At 41.9% G+C, this 23,480-nt stretch overlaps 1 protein-coding gene across 2 annotated transcripts; it reads left to right on the forward strand.

The window, feature by feature from the left end:
- The first annotated feature begins 753 nt into the window (after nucleotides 1–753).
- nyap2b (neuronal tyrosine-phosphorylated phosphoinositide-3-kinase adaptor 2b) lies at nucleotides 754–23,091 on the forward strand. 2 transcript variants are annotated; one of them, XM_060867566.1, is made up of 7 exons: nucleotides 754–1,190; nucleotides 6,204–6,399; nucleotides 12,215–12,474; nucleotides 15,359–16,387; nucleotides 20,030–21,091; nucleotides 21,973–22,070; nucleotides 22,170–23,091. In XM_060867566.1, the coding sequence occupies exons 2-7, from the start codon at nucleotides 6,218–6,220 to the stop codon at nucleotides 22,383–22,385; spliced, it is 2,847 nt and encodes a 948-aa protein (XP_060723549.1). In that variant the 5' UTR covers nucleotides 754–1,190; nucleotides 6,204–6,217; the 3' UTR covers nucleotides 22,386–23,091. The 2 variants fall into 2 exon arrangements, with proteins under 2 accessions (XP_060723549.1, XP_060723558.1); XM_060867575.1 differs by lacking the exon at nucleotides 754–1,190 and having other exon boundaries at nucleotides 6,060–6,399.
- The last annotated feature ends 389 nt before the right edge of the window (nucleotides 23,092–23,480 follow it).

A 23,480-nucleotide genomic window follows, 5' to 3' on the forward strand; every position in this document is an offset into this window, starting at 1 on the left:
ATGTACAAGATTATTAAATTATTAATCAAGTCATAAAAAGGGAAGTAATACAAAAAAGTGTGTGTGTGTGTGTGTGTGTAGGGGTCATTTTGTTACTGTATATCTTAGTAAGAACCAGGCAAATGTCCCCACACCGACAGAAATACCTGTCAGTTTTAAAAGGTTATTTGTTTATATTTTAATTTATTAATGAATAACTGTAGCTCAATTAAAAACTCAATGAATAAATTAATAATTATGTCAATAGATTAACATGTGTGTGTGTGTGTGTGTGTGTGTGTGTGTATGTGTTGTTGTTGTTGTCACGTTTTATGGCTGAACACCCTGGGAGTGGCTCGTCCCGTTGCCACGGTGAGGGCGCTGAACCAAACGAGGTAATCAGGTCACACCCTGGCGGTCATTGCGGCCATCCTGACCCGCCCCCTTGAGTTTGAATGACATGTACTTGACCCCGCCCCTTTACTATAGCCCTTGAGCAGCTGTGTAGCTGTCCGTGGTACTGAGAGCAAAAACACTGAGTGAGTGGACGAGAAAGAGAGAGAGAGCGAGAGAGAGAGAGAGAGAGAGAGAGAGAGAGAGAGAGAGAGAGAGAGAGAGAGAGAGAGAGAGAGAGAGAGAGAGGAGGGTTGAGGAGGCGTGTTTTTTTGTGTTTTGGTGAGTGAGTTAATCTGCCGTGGCATCCGCTCTCACTCACACACGCTCACTCTCTCTCTCTCTCACACACACACACACACACACACATACACACACACACACGCAGGAGCAAAGCAGCACTAGGGTGAGATGATGCTTGCATAAGGATATCATCTGGAGCTCCACGTTCTCGGATACATCTTGGTAGACTTTTGATTTTTGAAACTCGACTCAGGTGAAGGAGCTGGAAGACGCCGTCGCCTTGTCACCATGACGATTTCCCGCTCAGCCTGCTGTACTGACAATTTGTCAGACTTGGATTAAGTGTTTTGCAGGTTTAAGGAGTTCTGGAGAACCTCGAGCCCAAACCGTGCCAATCCTGCAGCTTGAAGGAAATCAGGAGAGCTGTGCGACTTGGACGATGGCCAGTGTGCGCCGTTCGGGACTGGAGTCGGATTCTCAGGAATTTCCCCAGGCTTCGTCCGAGGCTGCACGGCTGCTGCACGGGATTCACCTGAACAGGTGTGATGCACGGCCTGCAGGGACGCAGCTGCTCTGTGAGTATCGCTGTACATGCTGCATTACACAACTTCACCAACTCGCATCGGTTCTAAGATACAAGCTACGTTTACATTCATAATCCTCTTACTGGATGTGTAGCTTGTTGATGCCTGTTGCTTTATTTATTGTCATTCATTCACGTCTTTTATATTTAATTGCTTAAATATTCCTGTTTTCTGTTAATATACGGGTCCGAAAAAAAGGCTCTTTTATTCGGGAATTTTCTTTAACATTATATAAATTTTTGTAAAGTTAAACTAACAAAAATCGTCATTAAAAAAAATCTAAAATAATATCGATCATATATTCATTTTAATAACGTGAGTTATTTTAATGTTTCATTTAAATGTATTTAAAAAAACGATCTTTTTTAATTTGTAATATATGAAACGAATCATTTCTATAAATAGGTTTAGATATATAAATACAGCACGAGGAGATTTAATAAAATGCACGATTCATATTTTTTAATTATTTTTAATTCTCCTTTTTTTTTTTTTTTTTTTTTTTTTAAATTAATCCCACTTAGCAAAGCATAAGGCACTTTTCTTTCAACTCTCACTTATTTAGAAATGTTAATTTAAGACGTTTCATTTTAAGTCATAAAAATTAATCCGAAAATTTGGAGATTTTTTTTTTTTTTTGATGAGTAAAGATTTGCACTACATTTAAACTAAACTAAAAGAAAAAAAAAACTATAATATTAGTGATATTGTAATCTGAATTGAACTCTCTTAAAAATAAAGAACGTAAGTTTTTATCGTCCTTCAGAAGAAGAGCGAGTGGTGAGTGATTAATCAGAGAGGAATGAAACAAGCAGGTTGTTCGGGGTGTTAGAGAAGTGCTGATGACGGTGTTGATTCTTATCGTGATGCAATTTATAGCAATATCGACATCACCGTCATCATCAGTCAGATTTAGGATCTTGAGCATCCTTTTTTTGTTACCTTCATCACCAGCATCATCCTCCATCCAGCTCCTTGTTGCTTAGCTACACGCTGCTGGTGCTGGTGACATTCTCCGGTTTTAGAAAGTCGCTTGTCGTGCAAGGAGTGAAGCGAAAGCGGGATGTAGACACGAGGCAGAAGTTTCGCGGGGAGCCGAGCGGCCTGGATTAATGAGAGAGAACATCTGCAGGGCGTGAAGTCAAACGGGGATCATTTTAGAAATGCTGCTGCAGATGCACAAAGACACACACACACACACACACACAGAGCTACCTGCCTCGGGTATCTGGTATGACTCATAACACTGCACCATGTCGGAGGGTTTGACTTTGGATCACACACCTGTTTTACATCAGGATGATTAGAAAATGAAGAAATCTCATGCAATTGTGTGTCAGATTTTGGCAGCATAATTCCCATCTGGCTGCCCTCATTAACCCCCTCCTCCATCTCTGCCAGCCTCTCTCTCTCTCTCCCTCTCTCTCTCACACACACACACACACACACACGCACTGACACACTAATGCAGCTAAGTCGAGTCATTAACTCTGTAACCACAGATAAAACATTGTACATGTTTCTTCAACAAAAGTTTAAAAACACTAAGTAAAGTTGTCCTTGTTTGGACCCCACAAGGACAAGATATTTCTATCATGTTTAGGACACCTAGCCATAATTGCCCCTTCATTTGTTAAAACCTCTCTGATATTCCTACCCTTCTGGAGACATTCAGTCACCCCCCATCCCACACACACATAAACAAGCAAGTCTCCGGGCTGCTTTTAAACCCTGACCTACATAAAAGTATGAAGGCAAGCTGACGCTCTTTTTCTCAGATGTGAATGACGTATCGCATCTCCGCACTGCTACAAGGGCATATTTTAGTGCTTGAGTCAACAAAAACACAAACACGTGGATCACAGATCCGGTGCACATCATAAATCCGACGCACATCACAGATCCAGTTTCCATCGCAGATCTGGCGTATGAAGCAAATCCGGCATGTCACAGATCTGGTGCACATCACAGATCTGGTGCACATTACAGATCTGGTGCACATCACAGATCTGACGTATGTAGCAAATCCGGCACATGTCACAGGTCTGGCACACATCACAGGTCTGGCACATGTCACAGATCTGGTGCACATCACAGATCTGGCACACATTACAGATCTGGCACATGTCACAGATCTGGCACACGTCACAGATCTGGTGCACATCACAGGTCTGGCACACATCACAGATCTGGCACGTCACAGATCCAGCACACGTCACAGATCTGGTGCACATCACAGATCTGGTGCATATCACAGATCTGGCACATGTCACAGATCTGGCACATGTCACAGATCCGGCACACGTCACAGATCTGGTGCACATCACAGGTCTGGCACATGTCACAGATCTGGCACATGTCACAGGTCTGGCACACATCACAGGTCTGGCACACATTACAGATCTGGCACATGTCACAGATCTGGTGCACATCACACATCCAGAGATTGTCACAAATCTGGCACACGTCACAAATCCAGCACACCTCACAGATCTGCCATACATCAACAATCCAGCGCACGTCGCAGATTCGGCGCTCCCAGGTTCCTTCTATACAATATAAACTGTTGTTTTTTTCATTTGCATTCTTGTCTACATGCTTAAGAATTAAATACCAGAAAGTGCACTTGAATTGTTGAGACTGCATCAGTTTGTAACGCAAGATTAAGAAGGAATTAAAAGAAAACCCCAGAACTGCCACTGACCAAAATAAAGTAGCAGTGGGTGTGGCCTAAAATTCTAATGAGTATGTTTGATTGACAGCCTGTTTAATGCCTCAGCATGCTACAAAACACGAGGTTCAAAAATGAGAACAATTAAAGGTTACAATTGTCCTGGCGAGAGTTAACGTAAGGTTAATACCAGATTAGCCCCGCCCACTTTACCTTTATGGGACATACATTAACACAGTCAGGGAACAAACATTGGTGTGGTTTCTCTGTGAACTTAAACATGCAGATTGTTGCCATGGTTGCAGTAAAATCAAGTACTCAGCAAACTCATATGTGCTTATGTCCTTCATATAACTGCTTATTAATGAACTCTATAGCTGACTGTGACCTTGTGTGTTCAGGAAACGTGAGCTTCTGGTAATAAAGAGATTTCTTCTTCCATTAACATGTTTCGCTCATTACTGCTATCGTATTTGTAGCTGTTCTGTAATTTTGCTGTTCTCCAATTGGTGGATTTTAGATGAGCATCATAGCAAAGCAGTGTTTAAAATTCTTTAGTGTTTATCCTACACGAGGTCACTTGGAGGCAGGGGTCTATACAAGGGGGGTCAGGGCACATGACTTGAGGGACACCATGGACAAGTAGCGTTGGGAATCAAGCCCCCAAACCTAGCAGTGCAGGGCAAATGTGCAAGCGTGCAACTCCCAAGCAGAAACTAAATTCGTTAATAGTGACGTGACATACGGCTAAGTACGGTGACCCATACTCAGAATTCGTTCTCTGCATTTAACCCATCCAAAGTGCACACACACACAGCAGTGAACACACACACACCGTGAACACACACCTGGAGCAGTGGGCAGCCGTTTATGCTGCGGCGCCCGCGGAGCAGTTGGGGGGGTTCGGTTCCTTGCTCAAGGGCACCTCAGTCGTGGTATTTCTGGCCCGAGACTCGAACCCACAACCTTAGGGTTAGGAGTCAGACTCTCTAACCATTAGGCCACGACTTCCCCTATATAATAGTCTATAATAATAGTCTTCTATGGTAACAGCATGAAATATACACAACACGACACGTTATACACCGTAAGATCTCCCAACCAAAGAATTCTTGTACAGCGTGTGATTTTTCCTGCAACACCAGGCTGAATATCGCAGTGTAAAGTCAGCTTTATCAGGTAACAGAAGCAAGAGAATCTGTCCTGCACATGAGAAACGACTCCAGAGCCCACGAGATAAACCGAGGCGTGAGAACTGACAGCGTGAGAATCTCACTGACCCAGAATTCCAACGTGCTCACGCAACAAATACGCACAGGGAGCAGCTAAAATAGCACACTTCTAAACAACTGGGTTAGTGCGAGTCACTTCTAGGACGGAGAAAGAACCCAGGTCTCTGAGGTATCAGATCTGTGTTGACTCTCATGTTGGACGGTTTTTCCTTTCCTGTGCTTCCGGACTGCTTTTGTATTGTGGTTCTTGATGAACGGTTTCAAAGATTCCGGTCAGATTTCTTGTTCTGTCGGTTTTCCGTCAGTCACGTGACCTCCAACCTGAGAAGAGGTTCTACAAACTCAAAATAAAGGTTGAATATTAGTTAATCTTAGCTGTCTGGTCAATTTCACTAGATTCGTTAGCTTGCTAGCTCGCCCATACTGATTCATATATATTTCTAGCTACATAGTTTGTAAAATCTTTGGACGTTACCTTTAAGCACTTTGATACGTTCGCCTAGAAACCGCTAACGAACTTCAAAGCTAGCTAATGAAAAAAACTGTATGTGTTTCCTTACATAAGTTCCCAGTTAAGCTCATCAGACATGTCTGCACCGTCTCAGACGTTGCTACTCCTGCATTTGGGACCTAAAGCGGGACTGTGGTTTCAGTTCATTACCCAAACTGAACCATTTTAAATACACACATACCTGGTTTCAATGGGCTTATCTTCTGCTGTTGAACAAATTGTTATATTTCAACAATTTGCAAGCAAATTTGAACATTTTATTGAACAAAAACTCAAGCGAACAAAAGAAAGTGCTGTTACAGCCGTCCGTGTCCTTAAGTACTATAATGAAATTACGTGTATTTCAGTGTTTTCTGCTCGGACGCCAGTGAAATCTAAATGAAATTGGTGGCCAATATAAATGCAACCAGAGTGTTACCACAATGCCCCAGAGACAGTGATGTAACCTCTAATGTCTGCAATGATGCAACCCTAATTACCACATCACACTACTCATGTGACTGATCACACACAGGCTACAATAAGACAAGAACCATCAGATCAATAAACCGGAGAACCGTGTTGTCCATGTGTTGTTCTGTATGTTCCAGGAAGTGCAGTTGGCATGCCCCTGACCATGATGAGCTCCAGAGAGGAAGAAGCACTGCGTTTTTTCCAGTACGTCGAAGACAGCGGCCTGAGGGCGTACAGCGGAATAGTGACTCGTGACCTGGTGTGGAATGAGAAAAGCAGGATTGCGCCGGAGAAGAACGACAAGAAGAGAAAGCAGGAGGAGGTCGCTAAAAGGTCAGTGAACATCATCGCTCTGAAACTGGGAAAGTTGTGAAGTTACAGTATATCCATGGAGATCCCAAGACGGGGTTGGGGTGGGTTCAAGGTCAGTGTGAAGATCCATGTCATTCATTTAGCATGAGGAATGCTCAAATCTGATTGGTCGTAAGGTCGAACGTTTTCAGAAGGAGTCTCCAGTGTGAACAATTTGTAACAGTTCGGTGGTAAAGCTATAGCTTTTAGCAACAAGCAGACGACAAAATAAGGAATGGTGTAGCGATGGTGCGGTTGTCCTCTCACCTCTGTCCTCTGAGCGTGATGAATATTTCAGCAGTGGACATATTTAGGACTCATTTCTGTTGTGACTCTTTTTGTCCTTGGCTGTGGAAAGAAGCATGTATTCACGAATTGCATGCACGTCAGTTCCAGGAAAAGTGGCCTGGCCTTCTGTTTCTCACAGCACTTTGTCTCATATTTCCAAAAAAAAAATTTGCATAATGCAAAAAAAAAGAAAAATGATTTGACTGCAGATTTGTGTACATTTGTATTTTTCAGCCTGGTTGTGCATAAGTAATCACACCCCTTGAACATTTCTACAGTACCCACTCAAACCTAGAATTACGGGGAAATTAAAAAAAAAAACAAAACAAAAAAAAAACTATTCACCTCCATCGACGTGGAACCGTCAGAAGTCACACGCTGTTAGTCGACATCCATAATGCATAACACACCTGTTCCTAGAGAACGTAAACAAGCAGGCGCATGAAGACCAATAAGCTTTCTAAAGAAAAAATAAATTATTAATAGGTAAAGATCTGAAAAGGTATTAATCAACTGTGGAAAAGGGGGTGAATACTTATGCAAGTGACTGTGACTGTATATGGCAAAATTTCTTTGTCCTAATTCGAATGTTGCTCTTCTCAGCTGGCTGTGATGTAAATATTTCATCCACGGTGGATAAAGGAAAAAAACAAAAAAATAGATTTTTATTATGAAGCATATAAGTGGGTCAGTGAGACGACCCAGATTTTGTATAGAGAGAGCGATAGAAAGGAGGAGGAGGAGGAGGAGGAGAGATAGACAGAAAGAGAGAGAGAGAGAGAGAGAGAGAGAGAGAGAGAGAGAGAGAGAGAGAGAGAAAAGCTGTCAGTAAGGACTTAAGTGTGAAAAGCGTGCTAGCAGGCGATGTTGTTCTGCCTGGTGACAGCTGGAGCAGCCATGAGCCAATGAGCTCGCTCCTTTCCTTTGAAGAGAGGCGGGAGTTGGTGCATGTTCTGTCGTTTCATTGGTTCCTTGTGTCTCTGGGAGTGAACAGCTGTGCACCAAAATACTGATGCAGATGAAGAACTGAAAATACTGAAGAACACACACGCACACACACACGCACGCACGCACGCACGCACGCACACACACACACACACACACACACACACACACAAACGCTCTCCTGTGTTTTGAATAGTTATTCCTTGTCATCTTATTTCCTTTGTAAACTCCACAAAGTTTGTTATTGTTATTTGAGTGTCAGGTGTGATGCAGAACCTGACCCGAGGCTTGTATACGGTAATAACACGTCCCGTGATCTACATTGCACCTGCTCTGAGGTCTTTAGCTGCCGGCAGAAACGGGTAGACATGTTATAAATAAAACACTGGGCTGTCTCACACACACGCACACGCGCACACGCACACGCACACACGCACGCACGCACACACACACACACACGTACCTGTACCAAAATTGCTTGCAATCCTGATAGGGTTTGTATCTGATCCTCAATGTTTCCTTTATGGAAAATATAATCAGATCAATTCCACATGTTTGTTGGTGAAAGTGAAATCGACCACGATGCCACAGTATGGCATGAAGTCATCAAATGTGACACGATATGTGAAAATCACACGTGAAATGAATTGAGAAAAATTAATCGTGTGAAAAAAACACGTGGCAGTAAATGAATCTCTTTGAAAACTAGTGAATCATTTGAAAAAAAAAAAACAACAACAATAAAGTATAAAAATTAACGAATAATGTAAAATGAACAAACAAAATGTTGCGAAAATAGATGAATCATATGAGAAAATCTTATGTGAAATGATGAGAGAAAATACGCAAATAAATTGTGCAAAATGATTAATATGACGCGAATCACATGTGACGAGGTTGTAGATTGAATCATGTGAACAAACAATTGGATATAAATGAATCGTGTGCAGGGAAAACATCACAAATAACAAATTCAGCCGAAAAATAAACTAATCATGAAAAAAAAAAGAATCATAAAAGAACGTCAGATTTGTGAAAAAAAATACACACGAAAGTAAACAAGGTGAGTTTGAAACAAACGAATCGTATCAAAGAGCGAAATCAGATGAATTTATTTATGTGAAATGAAATGAATCATGTGGGAAATAACATCTGGGAATTTATGAACCATATGTCTTAATCAAATGAAAAAGAACAATGCATGTGAAAAAAAACCAAAGGAATTGTATGAGAAAAATCTGTGGAGAAAAAAAAAACACATGAAAACAAACCTCTTATGTGAAATGTGCAAATGAATCACATGCGAAATGAATCATATGGGATTTGTATGAATCATAATAGGCGTGTACAGTAAATATAAACAAATCATGCGGGTAAAAACATGGTGTGGAAATGAAAACACGCTGCACGTGAACACGTGAAGCTCATGTGACTTCTCGGTAATGATATTTGAAGTCTGCTGCTCGCTGGTAAGCTGCTGTAGTGGTGCTTTAATGGGTTCGCTAATCAAATCATCCTGGGTTATCTGGATCAGTGGTTTTTAAAATGGGGTCTGGTGACCCCCAGGGGTCCAGGAAACACATCTAGTGCCTTCTCACATTTATCTCTTACTTTCTTTCTTTCTTTCTTTCTTTCTTTCTTCTATGATCAGTTATATTTCTTATTTATATATATATATATATATATATATATATATATATATATATATATATATATATATATAGGTATTAATTATCTTACGATTGATCAGACAAAACTTAAAAACGTCTTTTTTTTCCCCATCAGCTTGCTCGTTTACATCTTACTCAATAAACCAGTCGTTCCCTCGTGTTCCTTTTCATGCAGGTAATATTAATCAATGCAGCTTGTTACCGTCACCAACAGCTTTTGACACTGGAGACTCCTTCTCTTGTTAAATTAAACTGAATCTCTTTACAGAAACCTTCACAATCGCGGTGAATTTCCCTGACTGTAGAAGTAATCACAGGTTTAAGAAGGTGGTATAAAATAAATACGAATAATTAACCACTGAGAAAAATATTCGTGAAAACAATTTGTAAAATATTTCTTTCAGGATTATGATGCGTGATTTAATTTATTTGTACCCCTGCATACGGGTTGAAATCGTTAACATTTTCATAGAAATACGGTAGTAGGCGGTTAGCGAAAATTAACGGCTAGTAAAGTGACGGCTTAAGGAGGCGGAAATCTTGACAGAGTGAAAGTTTGTCAGCTCGGAGGCCGAGCCGAGCCAAGCCGAGCACACAGCTGCTGTAACATCGCACTCCTCCTCCTAATGAGAGCTTAAGGGCCTGGTCTGTCACGTGTGTGTGCGTGTGTGTGCGTGCGTGTGTGTGTGTGTCTGTGTGTGGACCGGTTGTGCCGAGCAGCAGTAGCAGATTTGGTGTCTGCGTTTGTACAGGGACCTTGTTGCCAGGCAAAGTTAAACCCCTGACCAATGAACTCTTCCCTTCCAACTCCTGCTGTTCACCAGCTGTGTGCGTATACGTGTGTGTGTGTGTGTGTACAGACACACGCTCAGATCATACAAGGAAACCTGCCTTGTAGTTCCTTGTGGTTACATGAGCAGGACATGAACTGATGAACATCCACCTGATTCTGCCTTTTTTTCTGGTGTCTTGCTAAACAACAACAACAACAACAACAACAACAAAACAAAGGAACGTTCTGGTGAGAATCTAATAACTCGGAGCCGGACTCTAAAAAAAAAACAGAAATCTTTGCTGTGTTGCAGACGTGTGATGTTCATAAATGATTCAAAAATGGACAAATTGGTGCAGTATAAGAAAAATAACTCTGAGTGAGAATCTGGAGTTTTAGGGAAATAATCGGTTCCAGAGAAAGAGCAGATTCTCTACAGTGTTGTGACCCCCCCCCCCCCCCATGTCGCTCGTCGCCGAATCTGTACCCTGATGTGTGTTGTACTGTGACATCCTGCATATTTTGTCCCACTTCACATATACAAGATGTGAGTGTGTGTGTTAGCATACGTCGCTTTCTGATTGCGCTTTGAAGAGAAAACCCCAGTGTAGTGTGGTGCATGAGCAAGACCACAGATTCCCCTCCGTATCAGCGAAGTCATCCTGCTACACAAATCATCTCCTGCTGTGTTGTGCTTTTCACTGCGTCCTTCTGTGCGCTACGGAGCCATCGATTCCTCTGACTGAGTCGTTTACTCACATTCCAGAACCGGATAAATTAGCAACGGAGGTGCTGAGGAAACACACACAAACACACACATACACAAACAAACACACACACATACATAAACACAAGCACACACACTCACACATACACAAACACACAAACATATACACATACACAAACACACACACACAAACACACACACATACACACAAACACACACACACAAACACATACACACACAAACACACACACACATACATAAACACAAACACACACATACACAAACACAAATACATAAACACACACATACACAAACAAACACACACATACATAAACACAAGCACACACACACTCACACATACATAAACACAAACAAACACACACATACACAAACACACACACACTCACACATACACAAACACAAATACACAAACACACACACATACATAAACACAAACACACACACATACACACACAAAAACACACATACACAAACACACACACTCACACACAAACTCACACACACACATACACACAAATACACACACACAGTGTACACAAGGAATGTACAGATTCTGCTGAGATCAGTAAAGTGATCACCCTGGGTGGGAGGGGCATAACCCACTTCTCTGCACCAATCACAGGCTCCGGTGAGCTCACGTATGCAGATTACTACATAGCACTTTTCTCCCAATGTGTTGCACTAACTTTTTTTCGCAGCTGTTACACATTGTTTCCTCACCACAATAAGACCGGACAGTTAGTGCAATACAACGTCTGCACGGTTTATTGCCCTTGAACAGTACTCACGTATACAACATTTCACTCACTCTCTCACTCATTCATTTTCTACCGCTTATCTGAACTACCTCGGGTCACGGGGAGCCTGTGCCTATCTCAGGCGTCATCGGGCATCAAGGCAGGATACACCCTGGACAGAGTGCCAACCCATCACAGGGCACACACACACACTCTCATTCACTCACACTACAACATTTCAGTCTAATTAAAAAAAAAACAACAAAAAAAAAACAAACGCAGGATGTAAAAAACACACGTTTGCTTCTGCTTCAAAATTTCTTTTGAAGTCGGAAATTCTTGTCTGTTTGTGAACTTCTTGTATGGAAAGATTGGAAATCACAAATTTTCCGAGGTTGTTTTGTTCTATAAACAATCTTACTTATTACAGATGGCACCTTTAAACAAATGTAGGGATGATCTCGGTCATGTGACGATGAGGATGAAGGTGATCATGTATCAGCACCATATCAGAAATCTCACTCTCTCTCTTTCTGTCTCACTCTCACTCTGCCTGTCTATCTCCATCTTTCTCTCTCTTCCACTGTCTGTCTGTCTTTGTCTTTCTCTCTCTCTCTCTCTCTCTCTCTCTCTGTAGGACAAGTGAGGAGGTGGCCGTAGAGGGCAAACACCTGCGCATGGGATCTACAACCATGTCGGAGCAGCAGCAGTTTTCCGTTCGCTCTCAGTCTCTTAACTCTGTAGGAGGAGTTGAGGATGACGAAGGCAGCCCGAACTCACGTAAACAACCTCCACCCAAACCGCGCCGTGACCCCAACACCAAACTCAGCACCTCCTCTGAAGCCGTGGACCACAGCGCCACCACCTGCAAGGGAGGACACTCGCACAAGTGGGATGGTAAGTTTACAGTCCAGAGCATCAGACCAGAAACAGTGAAGATTGTGGAACCAACACGGACAAATGAAGAGATTGCGTGTTAATTCATGACACTTTTCGTTGTTTGACTTTTTTTGTACTTTATTCACATAATTATACTTCAATTATATTTTTTAAAATATATTTCTTTTTTCATTCATTCATTTATTCATTCATTCATTCATTCATTCATCTACTTCTTAATATTAGTTTGTATAATTTTCTTCTTATTACTCACATGCTTACATATACTTAGTTGTATTTATTTCTTTAATTATTTATGTATAACTTTTATTTAGTTATACATTAATCTACTCTTTGAACTCTATCGATTTGTCATTTGCATTTATTTATTTATTTATTTATTTATTTATTTATCTATCTATGTATTTATGTGATTTACTTACATACATACATAATTTATAGTTTTTTCATTTACATAGTTCATTTAGGTACATTTCTTATTTACTTTTTTTTATTTATTTATCTGTTCATTTTTTTAAATTTTATTTATATTAGAGTTCCTTTGTGTTGAGTTCTCTCTCTCACTCACTCATTTTCTACCGCTTATCCGAACTTATCAAGGCAGGATACACCCTGGATGGAATGCCAACCCATCGCAGGGCACACACACACACACTCTCATTCACTCACGCAATCACACACTACGGACAATTTTCCAGAGATGCCAATCAACCTACCATGCATGTCTTTGGACCGGGGGAGGAAACCGGAGTACCCGGAGGAAACCCCCGAGGCACGGGGAGAACATGCAAACTCCACACACACAAGGTGGAGGTGGGAATCGAACCCCCAACCCTGGAGTTGTGAGACGAATGTGCTAAACACTAAGCCACCGTGCCCCCGCATGTTTTTTCAAACAGTTATTTTTTTAAACCAGAAACTTAAACTAAAAAAAGTTGCTTATACACAAAGATCATAAGAGAATTTCCTCAATCATTTTTTCCTACAAATAAAATTGCACTGCTATAAATTTTACCACCTCCCCAACGTCCATCTAATTAACACTACTGCACACTACGGTACTAAAGACTCGAGCCGTAACTATTATTACGGCATCGACATTAATAAGAAGAAAGAAGTCATCGATCGACCTGGACGCGATCATAACCCCGAACCTGCTTAGAGATCTCGTATCAAATGTCTGGCAGTGAACGAAGGAACCTATGTCTCAGGTGTGAATTGTGTTCGTGTGCGTCGTCTTGTGTCGTCCGGTTTGATATACAGCCTCGTCTCTGAATAAAAGATTGTTTTAGTTGTTCGTTTTCTCTTTGTTTGGTAATTACACACTTCTGCACGGGTCTGTTTTTAATACTGGTGCGATATTTTTACAGCAGACCTTCACTAATCAGGTTACGAGCCTGTGCCGAGCGAGATATTGGATTTCAGAGCATGCTATTGGGTTATAGATGTTATTTTTGGAGAGGAAAATCCAGAAAACCAGAAAAGGGGGAAAAAAACAATTAGTTTTTATGTGTAATATCGATGGTGTAGTGCATTTTCAATGTGATTAAAGTAACATTCGTGTGCACAAAAAAAAGATCTTCATGCGTGGTTTAGTCACAGTAATCAGATAAGAATCAGGCAAAAATTTTTGATGTCAGCATGCAGGATTTAAGTGTAGCGTAGTGAGGCGTGTGTTACTGTAGGGAGCACAGCATGCATGCAGATCTTCCTCAATGCCACGGCAACCGACCCACAGAAACAGAGAACCCCCCTCTCGGTGCTAAACCAATCCCAACATCAGACATCAGCTTCAGCGAATCATCAACAAGCTGACAGGATGTCAGGGAGAGACAGCGACCAATTGGGATTGAGCTTGGTGTGGCCTAATCCAATAGGGAATTGACAACGATAGGATGTGTGTTGTTGATAGTTGTGTGTTGCGAGAAAGAGGAAAAGAAGGTGGGATATACGGAAAGGGGAGGAGTGATGAGGTCAGGCGGAATTCATTCAGAATGAGAGATTGACCTAGATTTAGAAGAGATCTGGGAAAGGGGGCGGGGCTAAACTGGCCTACCAAAATGCAGAAATGCAGAAATACAGAAATAGAGAAACCCAGACCCCCCCCAGCACTTCCCCCCTTTACACATCATTAACACATCTATAGTGATGTTTATTAGAGCACAGGCTTGTGAAGGGGCTTGAAAAATGACTTTAATCTGGTTGCAGTGCAGTTTCACCCCCTTCTCAGTTTTATCTGCGCCCTCAACCTCTTTTCTTTTTCTCCAAAGATAAGAGAGAATAGTTTATCAAGCTGGTAATCAATGCAGCAAATCAGGGATATCGCTGCACTTTTCCTGATTTAACTTCAGAAGAGCACGATGGTGGAGAACGAGCGACGGGTCACATGGTGCACAGGAACAGATATGAAAATGAGTGTTAGTTAACTAAATCAGGTAACATTTACAAACGGCTAGCTGATCGGTCGAACGTGTTTAAACACAAACGAGTGAATACAGAAATGTCGAAAGAAATCAGACCGATTTCTTTTGTTAGTGTATAATTCTTAAAGCGCTCTTTATAGAAAAATAGGAAAACTGTTCAACTTATAAATTACACCTTATTTCAATGAGCTGAATTTCTGATAAAAGCGAACATGATTCTTAACATCGATTCTAACAGCCAATGATTCGTTGTTGTCTTTTTAAGTTATCACTTACATTATAGCATTATATCCTTTTACTCTTTCTAGGGAACCTTATGCACCAAATGCAAATCATGTAACCAACTATTTCGGCACTTATTTTAGATTCCAAAACAGGTGCTAAAGGTGACTTTACTGCTGATGCTAAAATGCTTATGCTAATATTTGCTCCTTGTTTTTTTCTCCCCATTCATCCAGTGACTCAGGGCTGCAGCGAGGAGTGTAGACGAGTTCCACCTCCAAAGCCCAAGAGGAATCCCAACACACAGCTGAGCACTTCGTTTGATGAGTCCTACATCCTGAACCCGAAAGACTCTCCCCCAATGGCTCCTTCTCCCATTTCCCCTGTTTCTCCTCTACAACCTCAGAGCCCAAAGCAGGACTCAGAGTCAGAGGAACCCGTTTATATCGAGATGTCAGGGAACACAGTGCGAGATACGTCCTCTCGCGCCGAGCCTGAGGAACCGGGTGAGGCAGTCTACGAGGAGATGAAGTACCCCACTTTTGATGACTTTGATTCGCGCTGGGATCTTATGGGGTACCGCTCTCAGTGCATCACACCATGTCCATCTGATATGGATATCCATGCTGCCATGAACTACACCCAAACTCCTCGTAGTGCATCCCATTGTGACATCCCTGCCCCGTTCCCCAACCTACTAACACACCGTCCACCTTTGCTGGTCTTCCCACCAGTGCCTGCGCAGTGTTCGCCTAATTCCGACGAATCCCCACTCACACCAGTGGACGTGACCAAGCTGGCCATGTTAGAGAACGCAGCCTACTCAAAGTCTCCCTCGTCCTCCTCATCCTCAATGGAGCCCCTTAGTTCTGCCTCATCCTCTCACCTCAGACGGGCTGAGAGGGAACTCACAGCCACACCCACTATCACAGTCTCAGGTCGCTCTTCGGCACCACCGTTGCCATGCGCTCTCTACAGGGGCTCCTCAAACTCTGCAGGGGCCCAGCGGAGCCACTCGGCATGCCCATCTCCGGTCAGCATGGGCCGCTGCCTCACGCCACTCAGCCTCATGAGGGCCCCAACTTTTGAAGGGTCCTTTAGCGGAGCTGCATTGCCACGACACCACAGCTCGACGCAGAACGTTGCGGCAGGACGTTCACGGACTCCCACCAGCCCTCTGGATGAACTCACCAACTTGTTCACAAGTGGCAGGAATATGCTGAAGAAGAGCTCTAGCGGCCGGAAGAGCAAAGAACCCTCTGAGAGTGAGTTTCACTAATGCCTGTCGATCGATGGGTTAATCAATAGAGACTTAATAGAGCAGTCAATGAGATAAATGATTAATTAGGCCTCAACGCTGTTTACACACTGAATGAATGGCTGGATCAATGGCCGGATCAAAGGAATTGAGTTTTGTGTTAACCAATCAGTGCAGTTGGAGGGAGAATATAGAGCTCGCAAGATAAATAAAATGTCATATGTCTCAGCCAAAGCCTTCCGTTACCAGATAATAAAGTGCTAAAACAAATTTTTTAAAGTGTAAACGGTCAAGCGGTCACGTGCCAACATAAACTATCAACTACAACTAGCATTAAAGGGCAACAAAAATTTATTTCAGTAATGTTACCAAACTTTCTAACTTGCCCATGGTTTGTATCTTTTCAGCATTTCTTTTCCAGATTGTGTAAAAAAAAAAAAAAAAAAAGCAGAAAGGCTTAAAAGGGTTGGAGGTGAATACTTATGCTAGGTACTGATTTGTGTTGAAACAGTTGAGTAGCACATTCTGCTGTTTTCAACTCATCGTATCATACATCATCAGCAGGTCTGGGTTAAACCGGGTTAACTCGGGCGAGTCAGAGGAGAGAAAACACCAAGTTGTACAGTGCAGATGAAGACATCCATTTTCCTGTCAGTGTTCGGGTTATTTATTTGGCCTGCTTGCTCTTTGAGCTGCTTTAATCCAGGAGCTGCGAATAGGCTAGTGCAGATCATATGATTTAATCCGTGGAGATTAAAAGCTGGAGCAGTTTGTATAACTCTGTGGCCTGTTCTGGAAGCATTAAGCTACGGCAGCATATTATGCCTACATATATGAACAGTGTTTAAAACCTGAGATCCACAATGCTGAAGGAATCTTCCATGTGTATCAGACGGATTTGCATTGAGCTTGACAGAGAGCATGGTGGTGTTTTACATGGCCGTTTGTGTACAGCCACAGTAAAATATATGCAGCAACATGGACGATTTAGTAGTAGCTTTTAGGATGTTTGACTCTTCGGTACAACATTACAGCAGACACCTCAAACCTTGCTGTTCTGTTAAACCAGAAATGAATGAAATCGAAAAGGATGTGGGACATGAAGGATGCATATTAGGGGATCATTTTTCTTTGCACAACTTTATATAGATGTGACTGCTGGCTCCATGTTTGGTAAAAATAAGGTGGTTAAGTAGCATGACTCTTGCCCCTTTTCCACCAAAAAAGAACTGGGTGCTGGTTCAGAGCTAGCACCGGTGCTGGTTCAAATTTGGTTCCACTGGCGAACCTTCTAAGAACCGGTTTGCCTTTCCACCGGCTAGAGAGCATCACAGAGCCGAGTCTGACGTCACCGTATACGTGTCATGTTACACAGCAATGTTAGCGCAGCAGCGGCAAACGCAAACACATCAACAATGGCGGATGTTGCTTTACTGTTAATGCTCATGGCTTTGTGAACCTACATTAACATCCAAACGTGACGAATCCAACGTGTACGTTCAGCTCCATGTAATCTGTATAAACGGAGGTTGTAATCGAGAAAGTACTTAACATTATTTTATCATTAACACAAAATAAAGTTAGCCTTAGCATGTAGCTACTTACTATCATGTGTGCTGATAATGTATCATATCGCGGTAAAGTTAAAGTGTATTAAACATTAGTATACTTAAGGTATATTATCAAATGCGCTAACAGTAGCCCCGCCCACAGCCCCGCCCACAGCCCCGCCCACAAGCGGTTCTTAAGTCTAGACCAGCAATGTTTTGGTGCTACTTAAGAACCACTTTTCCTGGTTCAGAGCCGGTGCTTTGGCTGTCGAAAAAGAAAGAACTGGTTCTAAATTAGGCTCCGAACCAGCACTCAAACTGCCTCGGTGGAAAAGGGGCATCAGAAACCTTGTGTCCTTGTTTTTTTAGTTGTTGTTTTTTTTTAACTGTTGCTTTGTGCACAACATGCTCTAGGATATTTGACATCAAATTCTTTTTTTTCCTGTTTGTTGTGATTTTTTTTTTGTTAAAAAACATTTTGAAGGGAAGAATTTAGACGGTCCAACAAATGGTGAAATCAAGGGTGAGACTTGAACTTTTAAATTTTATTATACACTGCAGGTATTTTAATACAACCCTGAAAATGGAATTCAGGTTCAGGGAAAAGTGACAAACTGCAAGCTGTCGCTTCTGGTAGAGTTTCTCTCTAGAGCACTGACCTCACTGAAAGCATTAAAAGCACAAAAAAAAAAATCATTTTAAATTGTCCCGATTGATCTGCATGAGCATTGGTGAATTTGTACAGATGCAGCACTGATGTGTGTGTGTGTGTGTCTGGATAAAGTCACGTGCATGCAGTGCAGCTCTTGTTGGCAAGCTTTTGCTCCTCATGGTAACAGAGGAAAGGAACTCCCTACTGAGTCACTCTCTAAGGAACAGCAGACCAATCCTGATGCAGGTCACAGGCACTAGGTTTCAGCAAACATATGAAGTTCTCTGAGGAGAAAACAAGCTCTGATTGGGATAGTGTAGTGATGCACTACCTGCACAGACATGCACTCACTAAGCTAAAAAAAAAAGTACTGCTTTTTTTCATAGTGCTTTCAGCTCATGCAATTAGTCCAGTGTTAATTATGTCCATGGCCTGATTTTTTGTTCCCGGCTGTTCATCATCATGTAAGCTTAATTTCCTTGTGCTGCCTTAAAGCAAATATTCGTATATAATGCAGATTTATTATGTTCTGTTGTCCTGCCTTGTGGCATGTGGTCACCTGATTTGACTCTGTTGTCATTTTCATATGGATTAACGTCGGTTTGCATTTGGACTCTATTAGGGAGCGTGTTTGATCAGAACATCATCGGTCTTGGTTGTAGGTGAAAAACATCGGTGACTCATTTATCAGGCCACCAATCAATAATGTGCAAATTAAACTGTACTAAGAAGCCCTGAGAGAGTGCAAAGAATAATGACAGACATTTATCAGCAATTAAAAGCTCATTTGAGGAACATTTCTATAACCTGAGACACTCTTTGTTTCATATTATGTTGTAATAACAATTGTTAAATATTTCTTTAACAAGATTTGTTGTAATACAGAGATGTAATATAGTCATAGCATGAATTATTCCAAATTTCTTGACATGTAAGCATGGCAGCTGTTAAACAGAAAAAAAAACACTAAAGACGTCAACGATATGAACTGCAAAGCAAACTTAAATGGCAAAATAAGCTCAAATCATCTTTAGGAGCAAAGTGACACCAAGTGGTCAAATGCTATTCATAAGCAATCTTGTGTAAATGAATAAAACAAACAAACAACAACAAATGACAAAATAGCTAAACTGTCTAACCTAGAGTTATGCACTTTTTATGTGTCCGGAGGATGTCTGACCAACATTACCTCTTCCTGCAGTTATCTGTGTTGTTAGTTCCTGCCCACAATATATTCTAATGATTCTAGTCGTTTTTTTGTAACCTATGGTCGATTTATAGTCTTCGATAAGTAACCTCTAGATTATTACCGGTCAAGGGAAACCTTACAGAAACAATTCTAGCAAATCTTTGTGGCACTCAAGACCAGATTTAAGGCCTCTGCTTTAAAGGAATTTATCGTTAGACAAATGAAGGTCTGTAATCTGATGTTGTTGTTCTCCAAAAGGTGAAGCCAAAGGGAAGGGCCATGGTTCCGAATCCAAAAGGGAGCATAAGGAGAGGAGCCATCACAACAAGGAGTCCAAAAGGGACAAGGACCGCAGCGGGAAATCCTCGCATCGACGTGAAAGCAAAGATCGAGAGCCTGGTGGCATTGAGGCCTTACAGAGACGTGACAGCAAAGACAGAACTGGCAGCAATTCAGAACCAATAGTGAGACGTGATAGCAAGGACAGGGGCAGCAATGTGGAGCCAGTACCGAGGCGCAACAGCAAGGACAGGGGCAGCAATGTGGAGCTAGTTTCAATGCGCAACAGCAAAGACAAGGGCAGCAATGTGGAGGCAGGGTCCAGGCGCAACAGCAAGGACAAGGGCAGCAATGTAGAGCCAATAGTTAGGCGAAATAGCAAGGACAAGAACACCAATGTTGAGCCAATAGTGAGGCGAAACAGTAAAGACAAGTTCTGTAGTGGTCCAGAGCTACTTCCAAAACAGGGCAGCAAAGACCGGGGGTGCAGCACCAGTGAGCCCATAGTGAGGCATGACAGCAAAGAATGGATCAGTAACAATATCGAACCTATACCTAGACATGACAGCAGGGACAGGATCTGCAATGGCTTGGAGCACATGCTCCGACAAGACAGCAGAGACCTTTTGAGGAATGGTCTTGAACGACATGATAGCAGAGACAGAAGTGGTTATGGGCAAGACTTGGTAATCAGGCACAGTAGTAAGGATCAGGGAAGAACTGGTCCGGAGGCTCGGCGCAACAGCAAAGAAGGAAGAAAGAACAGTGTGGATATTCTTCAGGGTAACAGCAACATAGCAGATTCTGGATGGGACTCTAAGGAATGGGTGAGTAATGGGACAGATGTTGTAAATAAGAGAGACTACAAAGATAAAGGAATACACTTGACAGAACCCCATCACAAGAGTAAGGACAAGAGCAGCTATGGTACAGAATCCCCTAAAGCACATGACTGGGATGCAAGGTCTGGACCTCCATCCGGTTTGTCCAGCCGGAGCAGACGATCACCTGTTAGTCCTACCACAATGATGGGGAATTCTGGTGAGTAGAGTCCTGCATCTGAGGGGTCCATTTACCTACATGTACCCTACAGGTTCTGAAGATAATTGGTCGCCTGGATAATTTTTAGCTTTGGCTATCTTTGTAAAATATAGCATCAGGGTACTAGGCATGTGGTTAATCTCACAAACATATGAAAAGCATCATATGAAGAAACCCCTAATCACAAGAATCCCCTAATTTGAAAAAGGGCTGGTGTGACTGCTGGGTGGCATGGCACTACCACAGGTAGGCTGAGCTCAATTTACTGTCTGTGAGGAGCTTTGCATGTTCTCCCCTCATTCTTACCAATTACCTTCAACCCCCCCTAAAACATGCCAATAGGTCAACTGGCCACTGTAAATTGGTCGTAAATATGAGCAAGCATACAAATGAGTTTCTGCCAGGTTCTCTGTGATGGCCTGGCATCCCATACATCAAGTGTTCCAAGCATAGCCTATACCACAAATCATAGTAATGCATAGTATTATCTGAGAGGCATGTATTCTTCTGTGGAAGAACTAATGAAGCTGGGGGGTGTCAATCTAGGAATAGGTTTTCATTTCACCTGAATAGGAACCACAGGTAAACCTAGGAACTTTAGGAGCCATCTGATGCGGATCATCAGGTTTCTTGCATCAGTGTTGGCTAATACAGAACCAGTTACATAAACCATTGCCTTATGGTGTGGCTTCTACGTGATTGAAATAATCAGCACCACTAGCTCTTAAGGGATAAGAAAATCAGCCCATAGTACATGACAAATTGGAAGAATTTGACAAACTTCACAAAAATTATGTTCTGGGGCACTTTTTCATGATAAAACTGTGTAGTTTACTTGACTAATCTAAATTATTATAACGGAATTCCATTTGTTTTTGCAGATTTAAAGATGGTCCCAAAGGTAGCCCAGTTCCTGTATGCACCAATTGCACCTTCTCCATTAGGGACACCACAGAGACGACCTTCTGAGGCCCAAGAGGTACCGTTAAAGTGTTTGAGTAGCATGAAATTCGAAGACTCCTGCCATAAAATCACACTGATATGAAAGATTGTATTCATTCTTTGTCAAAACTTGCAGATGCCGCCCTTCCCCTGGCTATGTGGCGACAGCACCATGATGGAGACAATTGAAAGGAAACAGCGTTTGTGCCGTGAGATCCGGTCCCGTCAGCAGCCTGCTGAACGGAGCCAGATGGAAAGCATGCCCAGCTGCAAGAAAGCCAACGGGCAAAAGAAATACGGCCCACCCCCTTATTCTACTCAGACTACCGTCTTTTGGGACACTGCAATCTGATTGGTCGCTTAGCACTTCAGGATTTAGCTTTGCTCCCCCCACGGTCACCAGGACAAGGGGAGCACCCATTCATCCCCTTCACTGTTTCTGCTAAAATACAGGCAATGGGATTAACCTAGCAATATTTCTGAGCGTGCCGATCGTCAGGTTTTTGTATTATCCTTTATCTAATATTTTTGTATTGTGATTCCTTGTAAATGGAACCTAGCATTAACAGATATTTTCTAAATAAAATGGAATATCTTTGCAAAGATTATGTAAAGTTAGCACAAAACAGTTTGTTCTTTTTTACTTTTTGCCTTTTTTTTTTTTTTTACACTGTAACGCAAACTAAAAAATGCAACCATTAACTTTCACAGGCCTTTATAGTTCAGACCTCTCAAAATGTATGTGGTATATTGCCATATAAAAATAGAAAAGTGTATTTTCACAGTGGATGTGAAATCGGAGTAGGGCTAGCTTCCTTTTCGCTGCCTTGCCACACTATGGATTTGATAGAAATGTGCAATTAATGGCTATCAGTTTTATTTAAAAGTTGATGAGATTTTTATTTATTATTTATGTTTTTATGCGAGCTTTGGATTTAGAATGCAAGTCAAAATCGAAGGTTTTGTATGCTGGGTAAGCATGATTGAATTCAATGTACAAACGTGGCACAGCACAAGGGCAACCAGTGCGAGTTTATGAAAGGCTAATGGAAGATAAGACTGGGATGTAGACTAGGATCCCTTTGACCCTAGGGACCCTATTTTCATTGGATGATTTTTCTGTTTGTAAATGGCAGAAGGTGTTGTAGCTGTTACTTTGGGCCTGTGTTTGCCCAGAGATTTATGACAATCTGTAATCTTAAAGTATTCTTTAAACACTATTTAAAATGTTTTGTGCTTGTTCAAGGAGTTTTTTTAGAAGGAAGTGATTTATTAGCATGATCACGCTTACTGTATTATTAAGTGTGATGTGATGGATTTGTGATGGACACAATCAGCCCTGTCTGGGCATTTGAAACCAATGACTCTCAATGGCTCTCAGCTTGAGCCTTAAAGGACGTAGCAACTGTAGCTACATCACTCAGTAATTGGGAATAACAGAGGGAAA

This window comes from Tachysurus vachellii, chromosome 1 (assembly GCF_030014155.1).
Source record: "Tachysurus vachellii isolate PV-2020 chromosome 1, HZAU_Pvac_v1, whole genome shotgun sequence".
In the NCBI taxonomy this organism is placed as follows: domain Eukaryota; kingdom Metazoa; phylum Chordata; class Actinopteri; order Siluriformes; family Bagridae; genus Tachysurus; species Tachysurus vachellii.

Excerpts from the sequence above, each read along its gene's own strand:
- nyap2b (XM_060867566.1), top strand. The coding sequence starts at position 6,218 with ATGCCCCTGACCATGATGAGCTCCAGAGAGGAAGAAGCACTGCGTTTT. Across the intron at positions 6,400-12,214 it reads CAGGAGGAGGTCGCTAAAAG|GACAAGTGAGGAGGTGGCCG; the intron begins GTCAGTGAACAT and ends CTCTCTCTGTAG. Across the intron at positions 12,475-15,358 it reads ACACTCGCACAAGTGGGATG|TGACTCAGGGCTGCAGCGAG; the intron begins GTAAGTTTACAG and ends CCATTCATCCAG.